Source organism: Dendropsophus ebraccatus, chromosome 5 (assembly GCF_027789765.1).
Source record: "Dendropsophus ebraccatus isolate aDenEbr1 chromosome 5, aDenEbr1.pat, whole genome shotgun sequence".
NCBI lineage: Eukaryota > Metazoa > Chordata > Amphibia > Anura > Hylidae > Dendropsophus > Dendropsophus ebraccatus.
Genome location: NC_091458.1, coordinates 146522634 through 146545306, shown reverse-complemented (window position 1 = coordinate 146545306; position 22673 = coordinate 146522634). Strand labels below are relative to the sequence as shown.

Genomic DNA, 22673 nt, shown 5'->3' with positions numbered 1-22673 from the left:
ATATTTTTATAAAATGGTCAAAGAAGTGTATCTCTGAGTGTTCTCATTTCAATCTCAAGTTTTTTTGTTTTTTTTTTTTTTACTATTGTTTTGTGTGAGTTTTCTTAACCTTTGGAGAGAAGTAAAAATGTGAGACCCAATCTGCTTTTTGCCAAGAAAACCCTGTGGCAGTAAGCAGTAGTACCAGCGCTTGCTCACCATGCTTGGGTCCAGAGCGCCCGGCCTAGGCAATCTACCAACAGACAGCTAAGGATGCATAAAGCATCCCTAGCTTACTGTCCCTGCTACCCCATAAAGATTATGCACAGGAGTGTGCACATATAACAAAGCATGATACACAAATAGGGTAACACACTTCGAAATACATGTAGGGTTTCAACTATGAAGTTGGTGCTGGCTAAATCTGTATGCGTGCAGGGGTGTTCTACAGTCAGTCTGTGATTGGCTGAGCAGGCTGCCACTCCTGAGGCGAGAGTGACAGCCTGCTCAGCCAATCACTGGTCATGGCGCTGCCCTGTCTCAGTCAGTGATTGGCTAAGAGGGCTGGAGGTGGGTACGATCAGCGGGGCAGGACATGGTCACATGCTCCTCCATGTCAGCCATCTTATGGACAGACTGACCACAGAACAGGACAGCACAGCCTGGAGGAGGGGAGTCTGGTTTTTGCTCTATAGGGTACACAGGGAGCTGCTGTCAGTAAGTGCAGTGAGCACACTTACTAATACTATACACTGAACAATTTTACAATGAAGTAGCCAGCCCATTTAAAGCGAATGTACCATTAGGTACAGAACTTTAAGCTTTTTAAAAGAATAGACCGGTGCCTGCGTGGTGATACCTGGGCACTAGCCACAGTTCAAAAAAGGACTATGGCACTGGCATCCGTCAGAGCCAGTCTATTCATGTAAAAAATGTAAAACAATTTACCTATTGGTACATTCGCTTTAGGGGTTAAGTTCACATTTTTTCAAAAGTAGAATACAGAATACAGATAACAGAATACAGTCACCATGTCAGTTTTACCGTAATTTGCACAACAAAACCCCCTAAATTTACTAAATTGCTGTTTTTGTTTTATTTTACCCCACAAATAATTTTATTTCGGTTTTGCAGTTCATTTTATGGTGAAATGATCAGAGTGCCGAGAAAGTACAATGGGTACCTCATAAAAAAAAAAAAAAAAGCTCCTAAGGTTTTTAACACAGGCGGAATTCCGCGCCGAAAAGTTCCCGCCTGTCTCAGTGTGCCATAGCCAGTCTATGGGAGAGCGCACGCTCCTCTGCACCCGCGCTCTCCACTCAAAGAAGTGACATGTCACTCACCCGAGCGGAGAGCGGCGGCAGCAGAGGAGCGTGCACTCTCTCATTTACTCACATCGGGAAACTGAGCATGGCGTATTTGCTCAGTGTGAACATACACTTATATAACTCTCTAGATGAAAAGAAGGAAAAGAGTTATGGGATTTAGAAGGTGAGGAGAAGAAAGTGAAAACATAAAAGTGAAAGTAAACCCAGTGGTGAAAGAGTTAACTATGAGTTATATTATAGTCCTGACCTCCAAATATTCTTCTTTGTGCACTGAAAAAAGAAGGATCTTCTTCTAAATAATTCAAGGTGAAGAACGGCAAAGCTTAGAGACTAAGAATCTTTGATCAAAACACACAGAATGTGGTGAAGAGAAGAAAAATGAAAGACAATTCAAATAAAGCGCACAGCTCAATATAAAGTCCGCGCCAATCCTTACATGTGTCCGAGACTTCAGCATTCATCAAAGTGTGTCGGCCGGCCACCGAGGAATTCCCCCACCTTCATGGAGGAAGTCTAGCACTGAGCGTCTGATCCGCACTGAGGGTGGATGGGACTTGTATTGATGTGCGTTATATTGCAAGTCTGCTGGATGGATGATAATCAATATCTATTTACAAATGAAGGAGCCAATAATTCACAGCAGCTGCGACATTACACCCGGAGTGTCACCAAGCAAGGCAATACATTTTATAGGTTTTTGTCAATCATTCTGTTAGGGATCTTTATTATCTGATTCAGAAATAGATTGGGTGAGATTAAAGGGGAACTATCGGCAGATCAGGCTGGGTTCACACTACGTTTTGCAATCCTTTTTTTTGCAAAAAAAAAAAAACAGATGGATGTGTATGCATCCGTTTTGATCCGTTTTTTCATTGAATACCATAATTTAAAAAAAAAAAACATCCGTTTTTTTTAACACACAAAAACATAGTCGACCTCATTTTTGTGTCCGTTAAAAAAAATTGATCAGTTTTTTCTTTATAATGGAGTGCAATGGAAAAACGGATCATTTTTGTTTGTTTTTTTTGCAAAAAACGGATTGCAAAAAACGTAGTTTGAACCCAGCCTAAGACTAATCTAACCAGAAGATATGTCCCTATTGCACAGGAGACGCTGAGCTATGTCTGTTATCTTCCACCTCGGTGCTGCTCCTTTGCAGTTAGTCGTGTGCTCCACAGTCCGGTGAGACCGTTAAGAGCACTGAGGCACCCGTTAGGAGAAATCCCTGCCCCCATAGCGCCAATCAGCCCCTCGCTCCATTCATTATGATTTGAAAGGGGTGGAATGGCGCTATAGGGGCGGGCAGTGCGCATCGGATTGGGGCAAAGTACATTGGAATGAAGCCGAGGAGGAAGGTTAGAAACAGACCTTCCTCCTCGGTGTCTCCTGTGCAGTAAGGACATGTCAGCAGGTTAGATTTGTGTAACCTGCTTATAGTTCCCCTTCAGGGTCTGTTCACACGCACAGACTCGCTGCGTAAAACTCGCACAGAACTCGCATCAAACTTGCACGAAAGTAGCTGCGTTTTTTGTGGTGTTGAACTCGCCTGTGAAAATCATGTGAAAATCAAAACTCGCATGTTAAAAAATCGCACCAAACGCGCAGCGAGAATACACATACATTGACTTGATAGCAATCAGCATCACTGTGGATTTATGTGCGAGAAACTAGCAGCGATAAATACGCAGCGAGTCTGTACGTGTGAACAGACCCTTAAAGTGATTGTCCGAGTATTTTTAGATGTAAAAGTAAGAAATGTGTACTCATCTGCTACCGAACACTGCCAGCGCTGCTCTGATGTCCCCCGCTACTTGGAGCTTCCTGTTCTTTATCCCAATACATAGAAAATGTCTACTCAGCCAATCCCTGAAGATGAGTCCTATGGTTTGGCATCTGAAAACTGGAGAAGTTGGATGCAGCCCTAAGGCTCTCTGGAAAACATGGATACAGCCGTAGGCCATAGGCTGTATGCAAGTTTTCCCAGACTCCTTAGGGCTGCATCTAACTTCTACAGCCGGCGGTATTTAGATGCCAAATGATCAAATTTAAGCATGCACAAGTCACCCTCATTTTCTGTGTTCTTAATGGAGCAATGAGAGGAAAGCCGCTGCTAGACTCAACTTATCTGTCTGAGGTAAACATGCCCTGCACCCCCCCAAATTTTATATGGGAGGACACCATACACATTAGACAGTTGTCCAGTCCTGCTGAAGTCAATGGGTTTAGCCTCCTTTTTAATAATATCTATGGTGACCTTAAAGTGTTTCTGTTGCAATTTTTTTTAAGCAGTTCTGCAATATACTCGCTGTATTTTTCTAGGTTTAAATCAACGTTATACATACCGTCAAACTGTGCTCCATCCTCCCTCCGTGGTGATATTTGGTCTTTTCTCTGTTAAAAAAAGAGACCGAACACAGGAAGTCCCCGTCCTCTGCCGCTCACACAGAGAAACACGCCTGTCCATCATGCAGGTTGTATATCAGCTAAGGGCAATTACCTTAGGCTAATTACAGTATATATAATTTTAACTTTTACTAATTATATAACCAGCTCTGCAGCTTACCAGGAGACAATGCTCTTTTTTATACAACAATTCAGTCAGTATAATGTCACGGTGTGCTTACAGAGGTTTTGGTAGTGTGTGACAGGAGAGCTGACCATACAATGTGAGCACTCCCAGGATTCTCTGATACTGAATGTGGATGTGCAGCAGCTGAAAGGAGACACCTAGTGGCCATATGTATAATGTTGATTTAAACAAAGAAAACTAAATAAAACGAGAGTATATTGCAATATCGTAGATTTCTTTATAAGACATTCTGTGACGGTGCCTCTTTAAAGGTCTTACATGAGCACTTGATCAATGATATAGGAAATCAATCGGGAGCTTGGTTACTTTTGCTTTCACTTGCCAATTACCGGGAGGGATTTGTAGGATCAATCATTCGTTCGGACCCCTCTCTGCAGCCGTACATGGATGGATGACTGTCAGCTACAAGGATATACGATGGTCACTGGGATAGCCCAACCATCAGGGGTGCTGGGACTCTCATTTACTCCCTCCCCGCACTTGTCACAGGTCATTAATATCCATATTGTTGACACAAAGAGATTAAATGTCCATCACAATCCCGTGTATTACCCCAGAGATCGGGAAAACAATATCCAAGATGACATTAGATCTCAGCTGAAGCGGCTTTCATCGAGATACCGGGACATAAATGAGAATAACGGTACCTATTATAGTCCTGGAACATCACAGAATCCTGGTATAGCAGCCGGTACGGACACAATTTGGGGAAAAAATGAGTGGCCGGACTGTCGCTAACATCCGCAAATAATCGTTTGGTAAGGATGGCGGACGCAGTAGTCCCACAAAACAATGTAAGACATGACGACATCATACACAATGGTCTAATAAATCACACTTCAATTTCTAACCTTAGGGTATGTTCACACTGAGTAAATTTGGCGGAATCCCCTCTGCCTTAGTGTTACACAGTGTTTTTATGGGAGGGCTTCCGCTCTCCGCTCAAAGAATTGACGTGTGCGGCACATCAGCAGGTTCATTAGGGAGAACCTGCTGATTTAAAGATATTACGTTTTCCAAAACTTATCAGCTGCTGTATGTCCTGCAGGAAGTGGTATATTCTTTCCAGTCTGACACAGTGCTCTCTGCTGCCACCTCTGTCCATGTCAGGAACTGTCCACAGCAGTAAAAAAAAATCCCCAATTCTAATGTTTTGAAGGTATAGTGATCCTTTTTTCCCCCCGGAGCACCATGGTTGCTACAAATTCCCTATGTATAGATACATTATAGAGGTATACAAAGCGTCTAGAAAGCTGTAAGAAAAAGTCATCAACCTGTAGCTGGGCTTTAGGACACCTGTGGGATCTGATTTCCCCATGGCTTCCCTGCTGCAGCTAGTGACAATATATTAGCCGACTGCTAATAATGGAATTCCCTGATGTATTAGCCGTGTGCTCCCGAAACAAAGGAACGCATACAACAAGTGCTATGGCATAAAACATGTCTTTCATTTCCTATAAAGCATGGGCTGACATTTCAGGATAAGCTGCTGTATATGTGTGTACATGAGGATTAGCACCATATCCGGCCATCACATATCTTATATATGGCAGGTTTCTGCAGATTTCTGCTCTGGAGGCCACATTTGTTCAAACAACAGTGCTTAGTTAAAGCTCATACATGCACAAAATGTTAAATGTAACGACAGTATATATATATATATATATATATATATATAGCACTCTATAAATGTATCACGCACCACAAGGCCTGAGACATTTTGTATACTCACCGCGTCTCTCCGAAAATAAGACAGGGTCTTATATTATTTTTTCCTGAAAAAAGGGCTAGGGCTTATTTTCGGGGTAGGGAAAATTTTGGTAGAAAACCAGAACACCCCATCCCCCCCTCCCGTAGTTGTTCCCCCTATACTGTATACATCCTCTCTCTGTAGTTAGCAAAAACCACCAAACACCAACAACAGGAATCCAGGCGCAGGTCCGACTAAAGGAGACCCAATAAATGAATAAAAATAAAACAATAAAAATTTAACAATATTAAGACCCAACACGTTTCGGAACCGTATCGGTTCCTTTTTCATGAGTCTCTATAGTTAGGCCCCCATACTATATTCTCCCCTCCTCTTCTGTAGTTAGTACCCCCATACTGTATACCTCCCTTACTCCTCTGTATAACTAAGCCCCTCATACTGTATACCCCCTCCGTCCTAGGGGGAGCTACAGTATGCCCCTTTGCCATCTCTGTGTTATCAGTGACATCACTAGGGCTTATTTTGGGGGTAAATCATTTATTTGAAGAAGCACGGCCACCCCCACCACCCCCTGTAGTTGTTCCCCCTCTGTAGTTAGGCTGTATACTGTATACCTCCCTTCCCCTTCTGTAACTAGGCCTCTCATACTGTGAACCCCCCTCCCTCCTATGGTCCTTCAATCAGCTACAGTATGCCCATTCTCTGTCTCTTATCACTGACCTCACATGACTATAGCTAGGGTTTATTTTTAGGGTAGGGCTTATTATTGGGGTAGGGCTTATTTTTGGGGTAGGGATTATTTTTAGGGTAGGGCATATTTTTGGGGTAAGGCTTATTTTTAGGGTAGGGCTTATTTTTGGGGTAGAGTTTATTTTTGGGGTAGGGTTTTTTTTGGGGTAGGGCTTATTTTTAGGGTAGGGCTTATTTTGGGGTAGGGCTTATTTTGGGGGTAGGGCTTATTTTGGGGTAGGGCTTATTTTGGGGGTAGGGCTTATTTTTGGGGTAGGGCATATTTTTGGGGTAGGGATTATTTTTGGGGTAGGGATTATTTTTGGGGTAGGGATTATTTAGGAAACATGGTAGCAATAGTGATGTGAGAATGTGATGCACCGCTAGATCCATCTGCACAACAGAGCAGTCACTGACAGCATCAGAAAGCGCGCTGGTAATTTTCTCCACATAAGCTGCAGATAGGGAGATCAGTAACAGTAGGGATCACTGATGTATAAACCACCATCACAGATCACACATATCTTTCTGCAGTGTTAGGATAAAATTCCTTTAAAAAATAATTCACATTGCTGAAACTGGGAAAAGTTGCACATAAATTCCCATGTCAGCATACCCCTATGTAAAGTGTAGGGATCCACCCTTATGTTTAGTGTAGGGATCCGTCCTTATGTTTAGTGTAGGGATCCGTCCTTATGTTTAGTGTAGGGATCCACCCTTACGTTTAGTGTAGGGACGCATCCCTTATGTTTAGTGTAGGGATCCACCCTTACGTTGAGTGTAGGGATCCACCCTTAGGTAAAGTGTAGGGATCCACCCTTATGTTTAGCATATGGATCCACCCTTATGTTTAGTGTAGGGAACCACCCTCATGTTTAGTGTGGGGATCCACCCTTATGTTTAGTGTAGGGATCCACCCTTATGTTTAGTGTGGGGATCCACCCTTATGTTTAGTGTAGGGATCCACCCTTATGTTTAGTGTAGGGAACCACCCTCATGTTTAGTGTGGGGATCCACCCTTATGTTTAGTGTAGGGATCCACCCTTATGTTTAGTGTAGGGATCCACCCTCATGCTTAGTGTAGGGATCCACCCTTATGTGGGGATCCACCCTAATGATTAGTGTAGAGATCCACCCTCATGTTTAGTGTAGGGATCCACCCTTACACTGGGGGTCCACCCTCATGTTTAGTGTAGGGAATAGGGATCCACCCTTATGTGGCGATCCACTCTAATGATTAGTGTAGGGATCCGACCTCATGTTTAGTGTAGAGATACACCGTTACACTGGGGATCCACCCTTACACTGGGGATCCACCTGGATGCGGTCTCCTCGCCAGACAGTTTGTTCAAAAAGGGCCCCAAAAAATCTGCCATTTAAAAGATAGCATATGAAGCTATTTTGTAAAGTAAAATTATCCATATATTGAATGTTTGAACAATACTGTACGGCTATGTTCACGCATTGTCAAAATGATGGCCATTTTGAACGGATGTTATTTGCGTAATAATGGTCGTTGTTTTAGAATGACAACCGTTATTTGATATTAAACGACAATCATATTAAATAAAAGCGGACGTGATTTAGACAGTGTGTGAGCCTGTTAGCGTTGCATCCCAAGAGAAGTTAGAAATTTCAGAAATAAGCCCCCTCAGTGACTAGTAACTCCGCAGACCCCCTTCTCCTGCCATAACTTACTACATTCTCTAAGATCCGCCCTGCACACATAGTATTGCCTTACATCCATACAGGACAACAGCTGGGATCCCCAGCAAATTGTGTTCTCCGATCCAAAGGGTTTTTGAGCTTCATGTTTCATTCCTCTCAACACCCCATGGCAACGCGGCACGTGAAGAGGATGTCTCACTACAAAGAAGAAAACGTATATATGTATTTATAGAAGATGTGAAGTGTGAGTGTGGAAGTATTCTCCTACGGCAGAGAGGACGGGAGTGTGATGACTACACAGCTTCATATAAAAGCAATGAAGAGTCCTGACACTGATCGGCTTCCTCAGGTCCTGCAGGTCCTCCAGCTGTTCGGCCGGCTGGCTGGGTGGCACAGTCGGCTGGCATCCCCCTCCCTCAGGCTAAGGAGACTAGCCTGAACTTTTAAACTCTTTACGAGCTCCCGACATTGTAATTGATTATGATGCTGGGAGCTCCCAGGTCCAGTCCGCAGAACACTGTCCATGCACCCCCTACCCCCTCTAAGTGGCCACAGAGGGGGCGGGGCCTAAATGACAATGGAGGGGTGGGGCCTATAGCGCCGATGTGGGCAGGGCTAAGTGGCACAGCAGTCATGAAGCCCCGCCCAGGTGGCACAATTCACCAACAATAAAAAGCATTTTTCACTGGAACAAGTACCAAGTAATCTGTTATAAAGTGAGGTGTGAAAATGACAGAATTTAGGCTTTACAGCTGTGTAGAGAAGTCCTCATCCAGAAAGGGGGGGGGGGCAGTATCACTTTAAGGCACAGTCAAAACATAGAAACATAATAGACTGTCATCAGAAACAGACCACCTGGTCCATCTAGTCCGAGCTTATATTATTTCTAGAGATCAGCGCATGTGGAGAACGTTCAAGTCTGATTGTTCGGCATTTGATCAGTCATGGCTGAAGAAGTTGGACGAGCCCTAGGGAGTCTGGAAAAACATGGAACCAGCCATTTTCGGAGTGCTGCATTCTTATATTTCTACATAACTATCTGTTGGTTAAGAGAAAAGCCGCACATTCAAAGCTTATATACAGTGGTGCCTTGGATTACGAGCATAATTCATTCCGGGACCGTGCTTGTAATCCAAATCCACTCTTAAACCAAAGTAAATTTTCCCATAAGAAATCATAGAAATGTAGACAATTGGTTCCACACCCCAAAAACACAAGGACTGACAGAGACTGCAGGGAGCAGGAAGGAATGAGCAGGCAGATGTGGGCACAGTATAGCAGCACTCTCTGTCCGGGGAGAGAGGGGTTACAGCTATGGAGAAATTACCCCCACAGTCCTGTCCCCTGATGTAAGCCCCAGCCTGAAGTGGATCTGCTATGATTTAAAAGGTGAGGGAGACTTCCTGGGTCAGAGTACAGTGCTATAGACCACACTATGCAGACTATGCCCCTCCCCCACTCTCCCTCCCACCCAGTACAGGGAGTTCTTAAACCAAAGCAATGCTCTTAAACCAAGTCGCAATTTTGAAAAACTGTGAGCTCTTAAACCAAAACTTTTAAACCAAGGTACCACTGTATATATATATATATATATATATATATATATATATATATATATATATAAAAATAAAAATGTAGGTGCCTGCAGAGAAAGTCCCATGGCCGGGCATCCCAAAATGTATACGGCAGAAATCCGTATACAACAAACAGTATACAGCAACAAAACGGCTTTTCGGGGCATTTGAATGCCCGTCATTTCGCACCCAAACAACTTCCAATATTCCTCTGCCGTCCCAAATGAGCAAAAAAAAATAAAATGTTATGTCGCAGCCATATTGGGGAGATGCCATTTCTCAATGGGGGAGATTTATCAAACAGGGTGTAAAGTGAAACTGGCTCAGTTGCCCCTAGCAACCAATCAGATTCCACTTTTCAGTCCTGAAAAATGAAAGGTGGAATCTGATTGGTTGCTAGGGGCAACTGAGCCAGTTTCACTTTACACCATGTTTGATCGATCTCCCCTAATGTGCGTAAATATAGCCGCAAATGCCAAATATATTTATTCGCATGCACACAGGATTTACATAGAGGCATTGTGCCCCTACAAGAACCCTGGGGGTCTCTGCACTGCAGGGACATTTTTAAGCCCGACACAGCTGGATATAATAAATGTCCCCCCTAAGTGTCCCCCAACATACATCCTTGCACCTGAAGAAGATTCCTGGTGACATTTGCTGCATTTTCATCTATTTCAGAAATTGTGGCAGACTTATAAGGATGCCCTATAAGTCTTGGGGGCTTCAGAATGCAGCAGTGATGAGAAGGCAGGGAGATATCTCCACTATCCTGCTGTCTACTTCCAGACCGTCTATTATAACAGTAGGTGAGGCTTTCTCTATCAGCTGTCTTGTTTTCAAAAATGATTTCCCGTTCGATGTAACAAAGGACAAATCTCCTCAAAACCCAATAAAGAAATCACCCCAAGATAACCTGCCTATACCGGCAACAGGATTACCCGGGACCAGAACTAAAACCATTACTTTTATCTGCCCAGCGGGGATCTGCGCTCCTGTCGCATCTAATACCAGGCCAGATTACCATTACTGTATAGGACAGATGAGAATCCACCACACAATTAGTCCACTATAGATCCCATTAGGGAAATACGATGCATGATTCTAGTTCCAACAAGAGAAGAATGGAGTGCAGCCACCAAAGAAGTCTTTATAAACTTTATTTCTTCATATCAAAAACTGGACATAGTGCAGACACGGACATGGCAGACGCTAGGAAACAAACAACAGTGACAGACTGTTTCGCGCGTGACCGTGCTTCTACAGACCGTCTGTAGACTTTGTTTACATAGGGGGAGATTTATCAAAGGGTGTAAAATTTAGACTGGTGCAAACTGCCCACAGCCACCAATCACAGCTCCTCTTTCCTTTCAGCACTGCCTAAAGCTGAGCTGTGATTGGTTGCTGTGGGTAGTTTGCACCAGTCTAAATTTTACACCCTTTGATAAATCTCCCCCATAATGTTTTTATGTTAAACAAATTTTTTAAGAATTTTTGTGGATGTCTTTTCTAATTTTCCATTTTACTATCTATATTATAAAATAATCCCGGTATCTTGCAGTTTTCATTCACACCACTGTTGCTAAAACCTAAGCCGAGACTTTCTGTTGTGTCTGTAGTGATAAGAGGAGGCTGCGGTAAAGTGATCTGCACAGCATTGCAGCGACATGTGACACAAGGGGGTCGGACTCTGTCTATTTTCATCTATGTCCATGAGACTTTCTGTAAAGCATGTTGATGAATGCTGTTAAGAACAGCCCGGGCAAGATGGCAGCCCCCATAACAATGTCCAAAAGGTGAAATTAAAAAAATCACAGTCAAAAAGTAGAAACAGATTAGAATAAAAGAACAATTTTTAGTATCTGACTCATTATCTGATTAGCAAAAGAAAATTTAGGTGACAGATTCCCTTTAAGGCTGGATACAGCCATGTTTTTCAGGACTCCCTAGGGCTGCATCCAACTTCTTCAGCCACTAGTAATCAAATGGTGCATGCTCAGGTTTGGATGGACCAGAGCGTGCTTGAGATTCTCTTATCTCTAGTAAGTATACATGTTCCCCTACCCCCTGCCTGTAACAGATTTTTAGATGTGTCCGGAGTTTCCCTTTAAGAGTCTCACGCATGTAAGTCAGTGACGATTCAGCCTTCTCTCCATGAAGGGTTACCGTGATCTAGTTTCTCATGTCCATTAATTACAGCTTTTCCAATGTCTGCTCTCTAGCACACAATGAAGCAATTACAATTTCTCCTATCACCTTTTGTGAGTGGGGCCCGCAAAGCCGCCTCTTCTGTCATTAGGTTTAATGTTGACTCATCGTAATTATCCATCTCTGATATGGTGCGCTTCCTATAATAATAAATGTCACATCATCCACCATCAGGCTATCGATTCCCTTGTTTTGCGCACAAAAATGAGTCTTTACAAAAATTTGCACCAAAAAAAAACAGTCATTACTACACTAATATAATAGCAGACAAATCAGACCTGTATGGATCTGGGGTATACAGGCAGCGATGGATTGGTAACACTCCCATAGGAGGTGTCAAACACACAGATTAGACACTAGCGGTAGAGAAGACTTGAGGGCTCTTTTGTGGTCATGTCCATTCGCTGTGGAATCGAGCACAATAGTAATTTCTCTGGCTATTGTATCACATGGAACACAAAGACATCGCCTTCCTTTCTCACCTCAGCGGAGCGTTCTTCAATATATTACTTCAATGCCATTTTCCTATTGTTCCATGTATAGCGGGAATACATGGATGTCAGGTGAGGATATACTTTACATTGTCTGAGGGTTCAGTAATCGTCAAGAACTATCAGACGTTGGTGACTACTTGCTTTTTTATAGGTTAGGTCTGGCTGAACATGCATGCTATTTAACACGGAGAGAGGAAAGTATCTGAGTGAGCACTAAAATGCATTTTTCAATGCTCGATTAACGAGCCTCATTGAAGTCAATGGGACCCATTGCAGTATGATGCCAGGTGCCCAATACTCAACATAGCAGATGGTGCAATTCAAGAACAAACATTCCTTGAATATTCCATTCTTTTGGTTCTAATTTTTCTATATTTCGAACAAAACTAAAAAGAATTAGAACAAGAAAATGGGTTTAGGGGGAAGCCGCTCAGCCTTCAGTTACCCAAGCAGCATCGGAGCATGCTCACTCAACACTAATCCCGAGCTGCCACTCCCCTGGGCAAACCAAAGATCAGATGGGCTAAAATCCAACATGTCAGATCCCTGTTTACCTCAATATCTAAAGGTCTTATTACACCAAGCGATTATCGGCCGTATTTGGTTGATTATCATCCGTTACGGCCAATAATCACTTGGTGTAATAGCCATTAGCGACATCGTGCAAAGTACGGTAACAATGGTCTGCTGGCCGTCACTTTGTGAAGACCGCAGCTATCTCCTATGGGCTTCCAGGTCCCTCTCTTACCCAATGGCTGTCGGATTAGTTCTACAACCCAAATATAAGGTAGGTAAGGTGTTCTGTATCAATAAAGAAGACTGTAAAAGTAAAGAAGGGGTTAATCAGTTAACTCTCCCTCCACATACAACTCCCCAGGTGGCTGCAAACCTAGTGTTGCTGGTTTGGTGAGAGGGGTTAGTTCAGGGGTTATAGGGAAGTAGCAGTCATACACCATCCAGCATCAGGTGTAGGTAAGATAGTGGCGAAATGTGAGTGGCAGCGGTGGGAGATGTCCGGACCAGGGGAGTTGAAGCGCTCACCGCTTGGGTTACATCTGTGCGCGCAGGATCTAGGCTGCCTGAACACTGGAATAAGAAGGTGCCACAGCCTCATTCACACTCAGCCCTACGGCAGCAGGAGGAATAGATAAGGCAGAGCTGCTCGCTTCCACAGGAGGATCACTGCAGTTCTACAGGGTCCCTGACATGAACGGGCACTGGAGGAGAGCCGGAAGGTGTACCATTACCATCAGAGCTGATGATGTGGCAGTAGGTTAAAATGAGAGGGATTTCTACCCAGTACAGTATCAGGATGGGGACACAGGGGGCTCCTACCAAATCTTGCTCCTTTACCAAATTACAATTTTTCTAAATGATTAGCTTGTCTTACAAAACACTCTCTGACAATGTTACTTGTAATCCGAGGTTTCACTGTAATCCTGAAAACTTTCCGTTTTTATTCTGACCGCTAAATCTAAACCTAAACTAAGACCCCCTATTCTGTCGGTGATTATAAAGAGGAGAGCTATACAGAAATACAGTAAAGGGTGACAGCAGTATATAGATAAGACAATAGATTCCCAGCCTCCCCTACCCTGTAGAATGACATTTGCACAGGTCACAGAGCATGCTTACAAACCTGCCCCATACAAAAAACAGAGGCTGGAGATAAAATGCTTTTGTCCATGGGGTTTTCTGTAAAACAAATCATTACATTCTTTTAAAAACTATTTAGGTAAGTATATGTTTACATAGCCAACCCTAACATTCTTGGCAACTCATTCATTTTAATTCTCAGACCCTTTCTTCGGACGTTTAGGTGCCAAAATACAGCAGTGACAGCGTGCTCGGCCAATCACTGGCCACAGTGCTGTCCCACCTCAGTCACTGATTGGCTGAGCGGGCTGTCACTGCAAAGACGCATTCATCTGGGAAGTGACAGTCAGCAGGGGACCTGAAAACACTGCAGTAAGAATGACATCTTTATAAGTTTCTATATAACTGAAGCACTTTATAAAAAGTTTCCCATCACCGGAGTACCCCTTTAAGCAAAACTTCAGATCCTGTAAAACATCAGTCTAAAGAAATCTCACCGACTAATGCAAAGTGCAAGAAAACATTTCCCTCTTGTGACAAGGAGGTGATCGTATACACCACAAGATAAAATCCATTCTGTGAAATAAGACGGCGACAATTCCAGCATATGACTCCATGACAAGTGTCAAAACCACAAGACATGAGGTGAGAGAAGAAAAGGTGCGAGAGAGATAGAGAGATCCCTGTTCCTAACATTGTAAGATGACTACATTAGTATAAGGAATGAAATGACGGCACAGGGTCATCTGAATGAAAAACACAACCCCTCTATTCATGCAACATAATGAACGAAATGAGAGCCTGGGGCCCGTCCACTGTCATTCACACTGAGGACACTTCAAGAGGTCTTCAATGATGATGAGTACAATGAGGAAGTATCAGCACAGGATATCATAGTCAGCAAGCTGAGGCTATGTTCACATACTGTCAAAATCATGGCCGTTTTTATTGGCGGTCGTCACTTAAAGGGCTAGTTCAGAAAAAAAAAAAGTTTACTTTCCGTTTACTTACTGCACAGCACATTTTCTATTATCATTGATTTCTACTGGGTCAAGAAAGTTATAGAGTTGTAAATTACTTCTATTTAAAAATCTCAAATCTTCCAGTACTTATCAGCTGCTGTATGTCCTGCAGGAAGTGGTGTATTCTTTCCAGTCTGACACAGTGCTCTCTGCTGCCACCACTGTCCATGTCAGGAACTGTCCAGAGCAGAAGAGGTTTTCTATGGGGATTTACTACTGCTCTGGACAGTTCATGACATGGACAGAGGTGGCAGCAGAGAGCACTGTGTCAGACTGGAGAGAATACACCACTTCCTGCAGGACATCCAGCAGCTGATAAGTACTGAAAGAATTGAGATTTTTTTTAAAAGAAGTAAATTACAAATCTCTAGCATTTTCTGACACCAGTTGATTTGAAAGAAATGTTTTTTTTGGGAGGTGAACAATCAGGCTATGTTCACACACTGTCAAAATGACGACCGTTTTTAATGGACGGTCGTTGTTTAACAGCAAATAGCAGCTGCCAATATTCGTTTAATAATGGACTCTATTTGCTGTTAAAGGGATTGTTCACCTCCCAAAAAAAACATTTCTTTCAAATCAACTGGTGTCAGAAAATGCTAGAGATTTGTAATTTACTTCTTTTAAAAAAAATCTCAATTCTTTCAGTACTTATCAGCTGCTGGATGTCCTGCAGGAAGTGGTGCATTCTCTCCAGTCTGACACAGTGCTCTCTGCTGCCACCTCTGTCCATGTCAGGAACTGTCCAGAGCAGTAGTAAATCCCCACAGAAAACCTCTTCTGCTCTGGACAGTTCCTGACATGGACAGTGGTGGCAGCAGAGAGCACTGTGTCAGACTGGAGAGAATACACCACTTCCTGCAGGACATCCAGCAGCTGATAAGTACTGAAAGAATTGAGATTTTTTTTAAAAGAAGTAAATTACAAATCTCTAGCATTTTCTGACACCAGTTGATTTGAAAGAAATGTTTTTTTTGGGAGGTGAACAATCCCTTTAACAGCAAATAGAGTCCATTATTATACGAATATTGGCAGCTGCTATTTGCTGTTAAACAACGACCGTCCATTAAAAACGGTCGTCATTTTGACAGTGTGTGAACATAGCCTGACGCTGTAAATATCTTATGGGCTCACAGAGACACAACATACAACTCCATGACAGAGCTCCAGCGCAGCTATTCCCACCACCCATCCTGCTCTATGTTGGGGGCATGTTTGCTGCCCAGGTAATGGTAACACTATACCTATAACTGGCATAGGGATCAGGCACAGGCCCCTGTGCCTGATTTTCCTTGCACCACTGATCAGCCCAGATTTATATACAGTGTTGCACCAGATTTTGGTGCGGTTTCTGTGCTATTAGGAGTTTAAACTTTACGCAAATTTTGTGCTTTGGTGCACTGGGGGCAGAGCTACCTCCCCCAGTGCATCGATCCACCCCACGGACGACCCGCCCCTCCCAGTGCATATCAGCAGAGTCGGCCAGCTGGGGGTGGGACTACTGCGGACAGCCGTCTGACTCTACTGATATTTATTGGGAGGGGCGGGTTGGACCGATGCATTAGGAGAGGTAGCCCCGCCCCCAGACCACCAAAATGCCTATTTAGCATAAGTATTAAACTCCTAACAGTATGGGAACAGAGCAGAGGATGAAAGTAAGAAAAATGACCTTCATCCTCAGCACCCTGTGCGCAATAGGGACCCATCAGTGGGTTAAATTCTCCTCACCTGCTGATAAGTTTCCCTTTAATTTAGTTGCAATAGGTTGGCAACATTTTAACAATCTTTACTTGTTGGTATTTTTTCAGTAAAAGGCGCACGGTGCGGAGATACCTGTAAAACACCACTGATTTACTGTAGTGTGCGACACAATTATGGGACAGGTGGTGTAAAGAAAAACACAACGTTACAACAGCAAAACACCTGATAATGACGTAAATGTATCAACAAGTGACAAGGCGAAATAATAAACACAGCATGACGAATGCAAAGAAAGCGCCTCACCAGGTAACAGCAAACAGACAGGTCATTGGAGGGATTTATCAGATAGCAATATAATATATAATGAATATGGCAACCAATCACAGCTCAGCTTTCATTTTATTAGAGCTCATTATTATCTAAAAGCTGGCCTCTGATTGGGCAACAAAAACACTGCTTAATAACTGCCCCTTTTTTTTATTGAGATCTATGGAGAAACTTTTCCCATACTCGCCGGGGATTTTTCATTCCACTGCTATTATTTAAAGCCCCTTCCCACATAACCCAGAGCTGCCCGGCTAATGCGTTACCTGGCCGCGCTCCGGCCTGCTTCTCAGGCTCCCGGCTCCCTGACATCCCGCTCAGCCAATCAGTGGGGGCGATGGGGCAGCGGGTAGGGCTGAGAGGTCGGGAGCCTGAGAAGCAGGTCAGAGCGCGGCAAGGAAATCCGATGTGATCCAGTAAGTGTGAAGGTAACCTAAAAGGTGAGAGCTCCATAAGTGTATTTTTAGTTTTTGTTTGGGAGATTCAGAAAATGCTGAAACAGTAGCTGCAAATTACCTCAGTGCTAAGGAAAATAGAGATACAACATGGAAGGGTCACTGTCATTATAAGTAACAGGTCATAGAGACATGCCATACCCATCATAGTCACTCGGCCGCCCCTCAGCCATACCCATCATATTCACTCAGCCACCCCTCAGCCATACCCATCATAGTCACTCGGCCGCCCCTCAGCCATACCCATCATAGTCACTCGGCCGCCCCTCAGCCATACCCATCATAGTCACTCGGCCACCCCTCAGCCATACCCATCAGTCACTCGGCCACCCCTCAGCCATACCCATCATAGTCACTCGGCCGCCCCTCAGCCATACCCATCATAGTCACTCGGCCGCCCCTCAGCCATACCCATCATAGTCACTCGGCCACCCCTCAGCCATACCCATCATAGTCACTCGGCCGCCCCTCAGCCATACCCATCATAGTCACTCGGCCGCCCCTCAGCCATACCCATCATAGTCACTCGGCCGCCCCTCAGCCATACCCATCATATTCACTCGGCCACCCCTCAGCCATACCCATCATAGTCACTCGGCCGCCCCTCAGCCATACCCATCATAGTCACTCGGCCGCCCCTCAGCCATACCCATCATAGTCACTCGGCCGCCCCTCAGCCATACCCATCATAGTCACTCGGCCGCCCCTTAGCCATACCAATCATAGTCACTCGGCCGCCCCTCAGCCATACCCATCATAGTCACTCGGGCGCCCCTCAGCCATACCCATCATAGTCACTCGGCCGCCCCTCAGCCATACCCATCATAGTCACTCGGCCGCCCCTCAGCCATACCCATCATAGTCACTCGGCCGCCCCTCAGCCATACCCATCATAGTCACTAGGCTGCCCCTTAGCCATACCCATCATAGTCACTCGGCCGCCCCTCAGCCATACCCATCATAGTCACTCGGCCACCCTTCAGCCATTATAGACCTTCAGCCATACCCATCATAGTCACTCGGCCACCCTTCAGCCATTATAGACCTTCAGCCATACCCATCATAGTCACTCGGCCGCCCCTCTGCCATCATAGATCCTCTGTCATACCCATCATAGTCACTAAGCCGCCCCTCAGCTATAGCCATCATAGTCACTCGCCTACCTCTCTGACATCATAGATCCTCAGCCATACCCATCATAGTCACTCGACCACCTCTCAGCCATAGTCATCATAGTAACTCGGCCGCCCCTCTGCCATCATAGACCCTCTGTCATACCTATCATAGTCAATCAGCCACCCCTCATCCATAGACATCATAGTAACTAGACCACTTCTCTGACATCATAGACCCTCTGCTGTACCAATCATAATCGATTGGTCTCCCCTCATCCATAGACATCATGGTCACTCGACCACCTCTCTGACATCATAGACCCTCTGCCATAGCCATAACTAACCCTGTATACCTGGTGAGTGTATTCTACTCTAGAACTGTTTGGCTGCAGGTCTTTCATAGTGAGGAGGCTGCAGGATTTTTGATGTTTTTAGTTGTTCAGCCATGTGATGTGACTAAAGCCTAAACCTTAGAACTACCGGTGTGCACATGTCTGGATATGCACAAATCTTTTCCCTTTAAGTGGCTGTACTACATGTGAGCAGCCCGTATAGATAGCGGTGCCCACCCTTCCTTTTTGTCTTTTCAGATGAATAAATCTGGGCCAAAGTGACAGCCTCATACACTGTGACTATACGGGGGGGGGGGGGGGGGGACCATATCAGTATATCAGTATTAGGAGGCGCCTCTTCCGCATACACTTTGCTTACAACTCCTATTCCCTGTGGCCGCTCCTCAGTGCCTCTGTGCCCGTCCTTTGTCTACAATAGAACGCAGTGACGTCCACATGTGGCTCCACGGCACGCGACTATGGTGGCAACCTTGCCAGATGACGCCGGATTCAATGTCACTACTGTCGATACAGGGCTGGCACAATGGCACCAAGGTGTGGGAACAACAATGAGTACATGGAGTACTGCATACTGCAGAGGTTTTACTTGCATTACTTTACTTTCTGTGAGGTATTACACCCTATTGGGGCTCCACACTCCGCTGCGATGGGCAGGAAGCATTGTCGGGGGTAGGTTAGTAACTAGGCATTATAGTCACTCGGCCACCATACTGCCATCATAGACCCTCAGCCATACTTATCATAGTCGATCAGCTGCCCCTCAGTCATAGCCACCATAGTCACTCGACTACCCCTCTGCCATCATAGACCCTTTGTCAAAACCATCATAGTCATTCGGCCGTCCCTCATCCATACCCATCATAGTCACTTGGCTGCCCCTCTGCCATCATAGACCCTCAGCCATATCCATCATAGTCACTTGGCCACCCCTCAGCCAAAACCATCATAGTCAATCGGCCACCCCTTAGCCATAGACATCATAGTCACTGAGTCACCCCTCAGCCATCATAGTCATTCGGCTGTCCCTCATCCATACCCATCATAGTCACTTGGCTGCCCCTCTGCCATCATAGACCCTCAGCCATACCTATCATAGCCAATCGGCCGCCCCTCAGCCATAGCCATCATAGTCGCCTACCCCTCTGTCATCATAGACCCTCTGCCATAGCCATCATATTCATTCGTCTGTCCCTCATCCATACCCATCATTGTCATTCGGCCGTCCCTCAGCCATAGCCATCCTAGTCATTTGGCCGTCCCTCAGCCATAGCCATCCTAGTCACTCTCGCCGTAGTGTAACCCTGCGTGTACCCACAGCCATTCCTATGTGTAACCCTGCGTGTACCCGCAGCCATTCCTATGTGTAACCCTGCGTGTACCCGCAGCCATTCCTATGTGTAACCCTGTGTGTACCCGCAGCCATTCCTATGTGTAACCCTGCGTGTACCCGCAGCCATTCCTATGTGTAACCCTGCGTGTACCCGCAGCCATTCCTATGTGTAACCCTGCGTGTACCCGCAGCCATTCCTATGTGTAACCCTGCGTGTACCCGCAGCCATTCCTATGTGTAACCCTGCGTGTACCCGCAGCCATTCCTATGTGTAACCCTGCGTGTACCCGCAGCCATTCCTATCCCCATCAATAATTCATCTTCCCACCGCGGCCCCTTATAAATACTCTTGGAGGTTTAATGGCTGCAGAAGTCTCTGAAACCTCCAGACACTTTCCAGGACTCCATCTTGTCAGGGAGCGCAGCAGTGAGATGGATCTATCCTCACCTATGGGAGGGGGTGAAGGGGTTAATGATCCCCCCCCTCCTGTCAGGCTACTCACCACAGCCGCCTGGGAGACGAGGAGCAGCAGCCCTGCGCCATGGAGAAGTCCAAAGGCCAAATGCATGGTGGTGGTGGTGGTGGGAGAGAAGAGCCGGTGTGTGGTGGTCCCTGCGCTGTGCTGGCCGCTCCTTCTATTCGTCCATGGGGCAGGATAGCGCCTTCTCTATGACAACCCCCTCACGTCTCCTCCTCCTCCTCCTTCCCTCACTACCTCTTCTCCCTCTTCTCCTCCAGTCGCTCTCCTTCCCTTTCACCTTCAGGATTTCGTCCGCCGTCTCCCACCCGCTACGGTTTTTCCTCCCTTCTCCTCGTCCTTCTTCTCTTTACCGTTCAGCAGGAAACGTCTCCCCTCCCTCTGTCCCCAGCGATCAATGTGAAGAAGGTAGATGAGAGGAGAGGAGGCGGGGCGGGCGCCATCTCGTGGTGGCTCTGCGGTACTGCGCGCCATCAGTCCCCGGCGTATAATGGGAATCTGATGGCATCTCCTCCCGGCCAATGGGCGACTATAGGAGGAATGGCTGCCGTGTGCGGGATGCTTACACTGCCGGACGGGTGTGCCTGGAAATCAATGACTGGTGGGAGACGGCCATGTGGACGTGTCACAATTGTAGTCGTGAATTTTATCAGAGATCTTATAAGTCACGTGGGGGTTATTAAAGGGGAACCCCCTCTGTCCCGCAGGTCAGTGTGGAGCGGCACCTCTTCTGTGCCCAGTTACATTGAGGTCAATGAGCCTCAGGATCTGACAGCTGCTGCACTGATACTGGCGAGACAATGCACCGCAATAGGGGGAGGGCTATATGCTAATAGAGGGGCGGTACTGGGCGGGGCTTAACTGGCCGGATTTGGGCTCCTGGTGGCAGAGGCCAGAGGTGAGAGGGATGAGAAGAAGACACGGAGGAGCAAGCCACAGCTTATGTCCACCCACCATGTATAATGATGGATTCCATGTAGTAATGCACACTGTATATACAACACAATAATATACAACATATATACAACACAATAATGCTCCATGTATATACAACACAATAATATACAACACAATAATATACAACATATATACAACACAATAATGCTCCATGTATATACAACACAATAATGCACAAGTTATATACAACACAATAATATACAACATATATAACACAATAATGCACAAGTTATATACAACACAATCATGCACCATGTATATACAACACAATAATATACAACATATATACAACACAATAATGCTTTATGTATATACAACACAATAATGCACAACTTATATACAACACAATAATATACAACATATATATATAACACAATAATATACAACATATATATACAACACAATAATATACAACGTATATAGAACACAATAATATACAACGTATATACAACACAATAATATACAACGTATATACAACACAATAATATACAACATATATACAACACAATAATGCACAATGTATATACAACACAATAATATACAACACAATAATATACAACATATATACAACACAATAATGCACCATGTATATACAACACAATAATGCACAATATATATACAACACAATAATATACAACATATATATATATAACACAATAATATACAACATATATATACAACACAATAATATACAACGTATATAGAACACAATAATATACAACGTATATACAACACAATAATATACAACGTATATACAACACAATAATATACAACATATATACAACACAATAATGCACAATGTATATACAACACAATAATATACAACACAATAATATACAACATATATACAACACAATAATGCACCATGTATATACAACACAATAATGCACAATATATATACAACACAATAATATACAACATATATATATATAACACAATAATATACAACATATATATACAACACAATAATATACAACGTATATACAACACAATAATATACAACGTATATACAACACAATAATATACAACGTATATACAACACAATAATATACAACATATA

At 44.5% G+C, this 22673-nt stretch overlaps 1 protein-coding gene across 2 annotated transcripts in view; it reads right to left on the bottom strand.

Annotated features, from left to right (window-relative positions):
• SDC3 (syndecan 3) overlaps nucleotides 1–21183 on the bottom strand; it is an 81075-nt gene extending 59892 nt beyond the window's left edge. For both annotated transcript variants that reach the window (XR_011363226.1, XM_069971567.1), the window contains exon 1: nucleotides 20681–21183. Coding sequence is in view for 1 of the 2 variants with exons in the window: in XM_069971567.1 (XP_069827668.1) it covers nucleotides 20681–20746 (66 nt within the window). In the remaining variant the exon portion in view is untranslated. The remainder of the gene's footprint in view (nucleotides 1–20680) is intronic.
• Between the last annotated feature and the right edge of the window lie 1490 nt (nucleotides 21184–22673).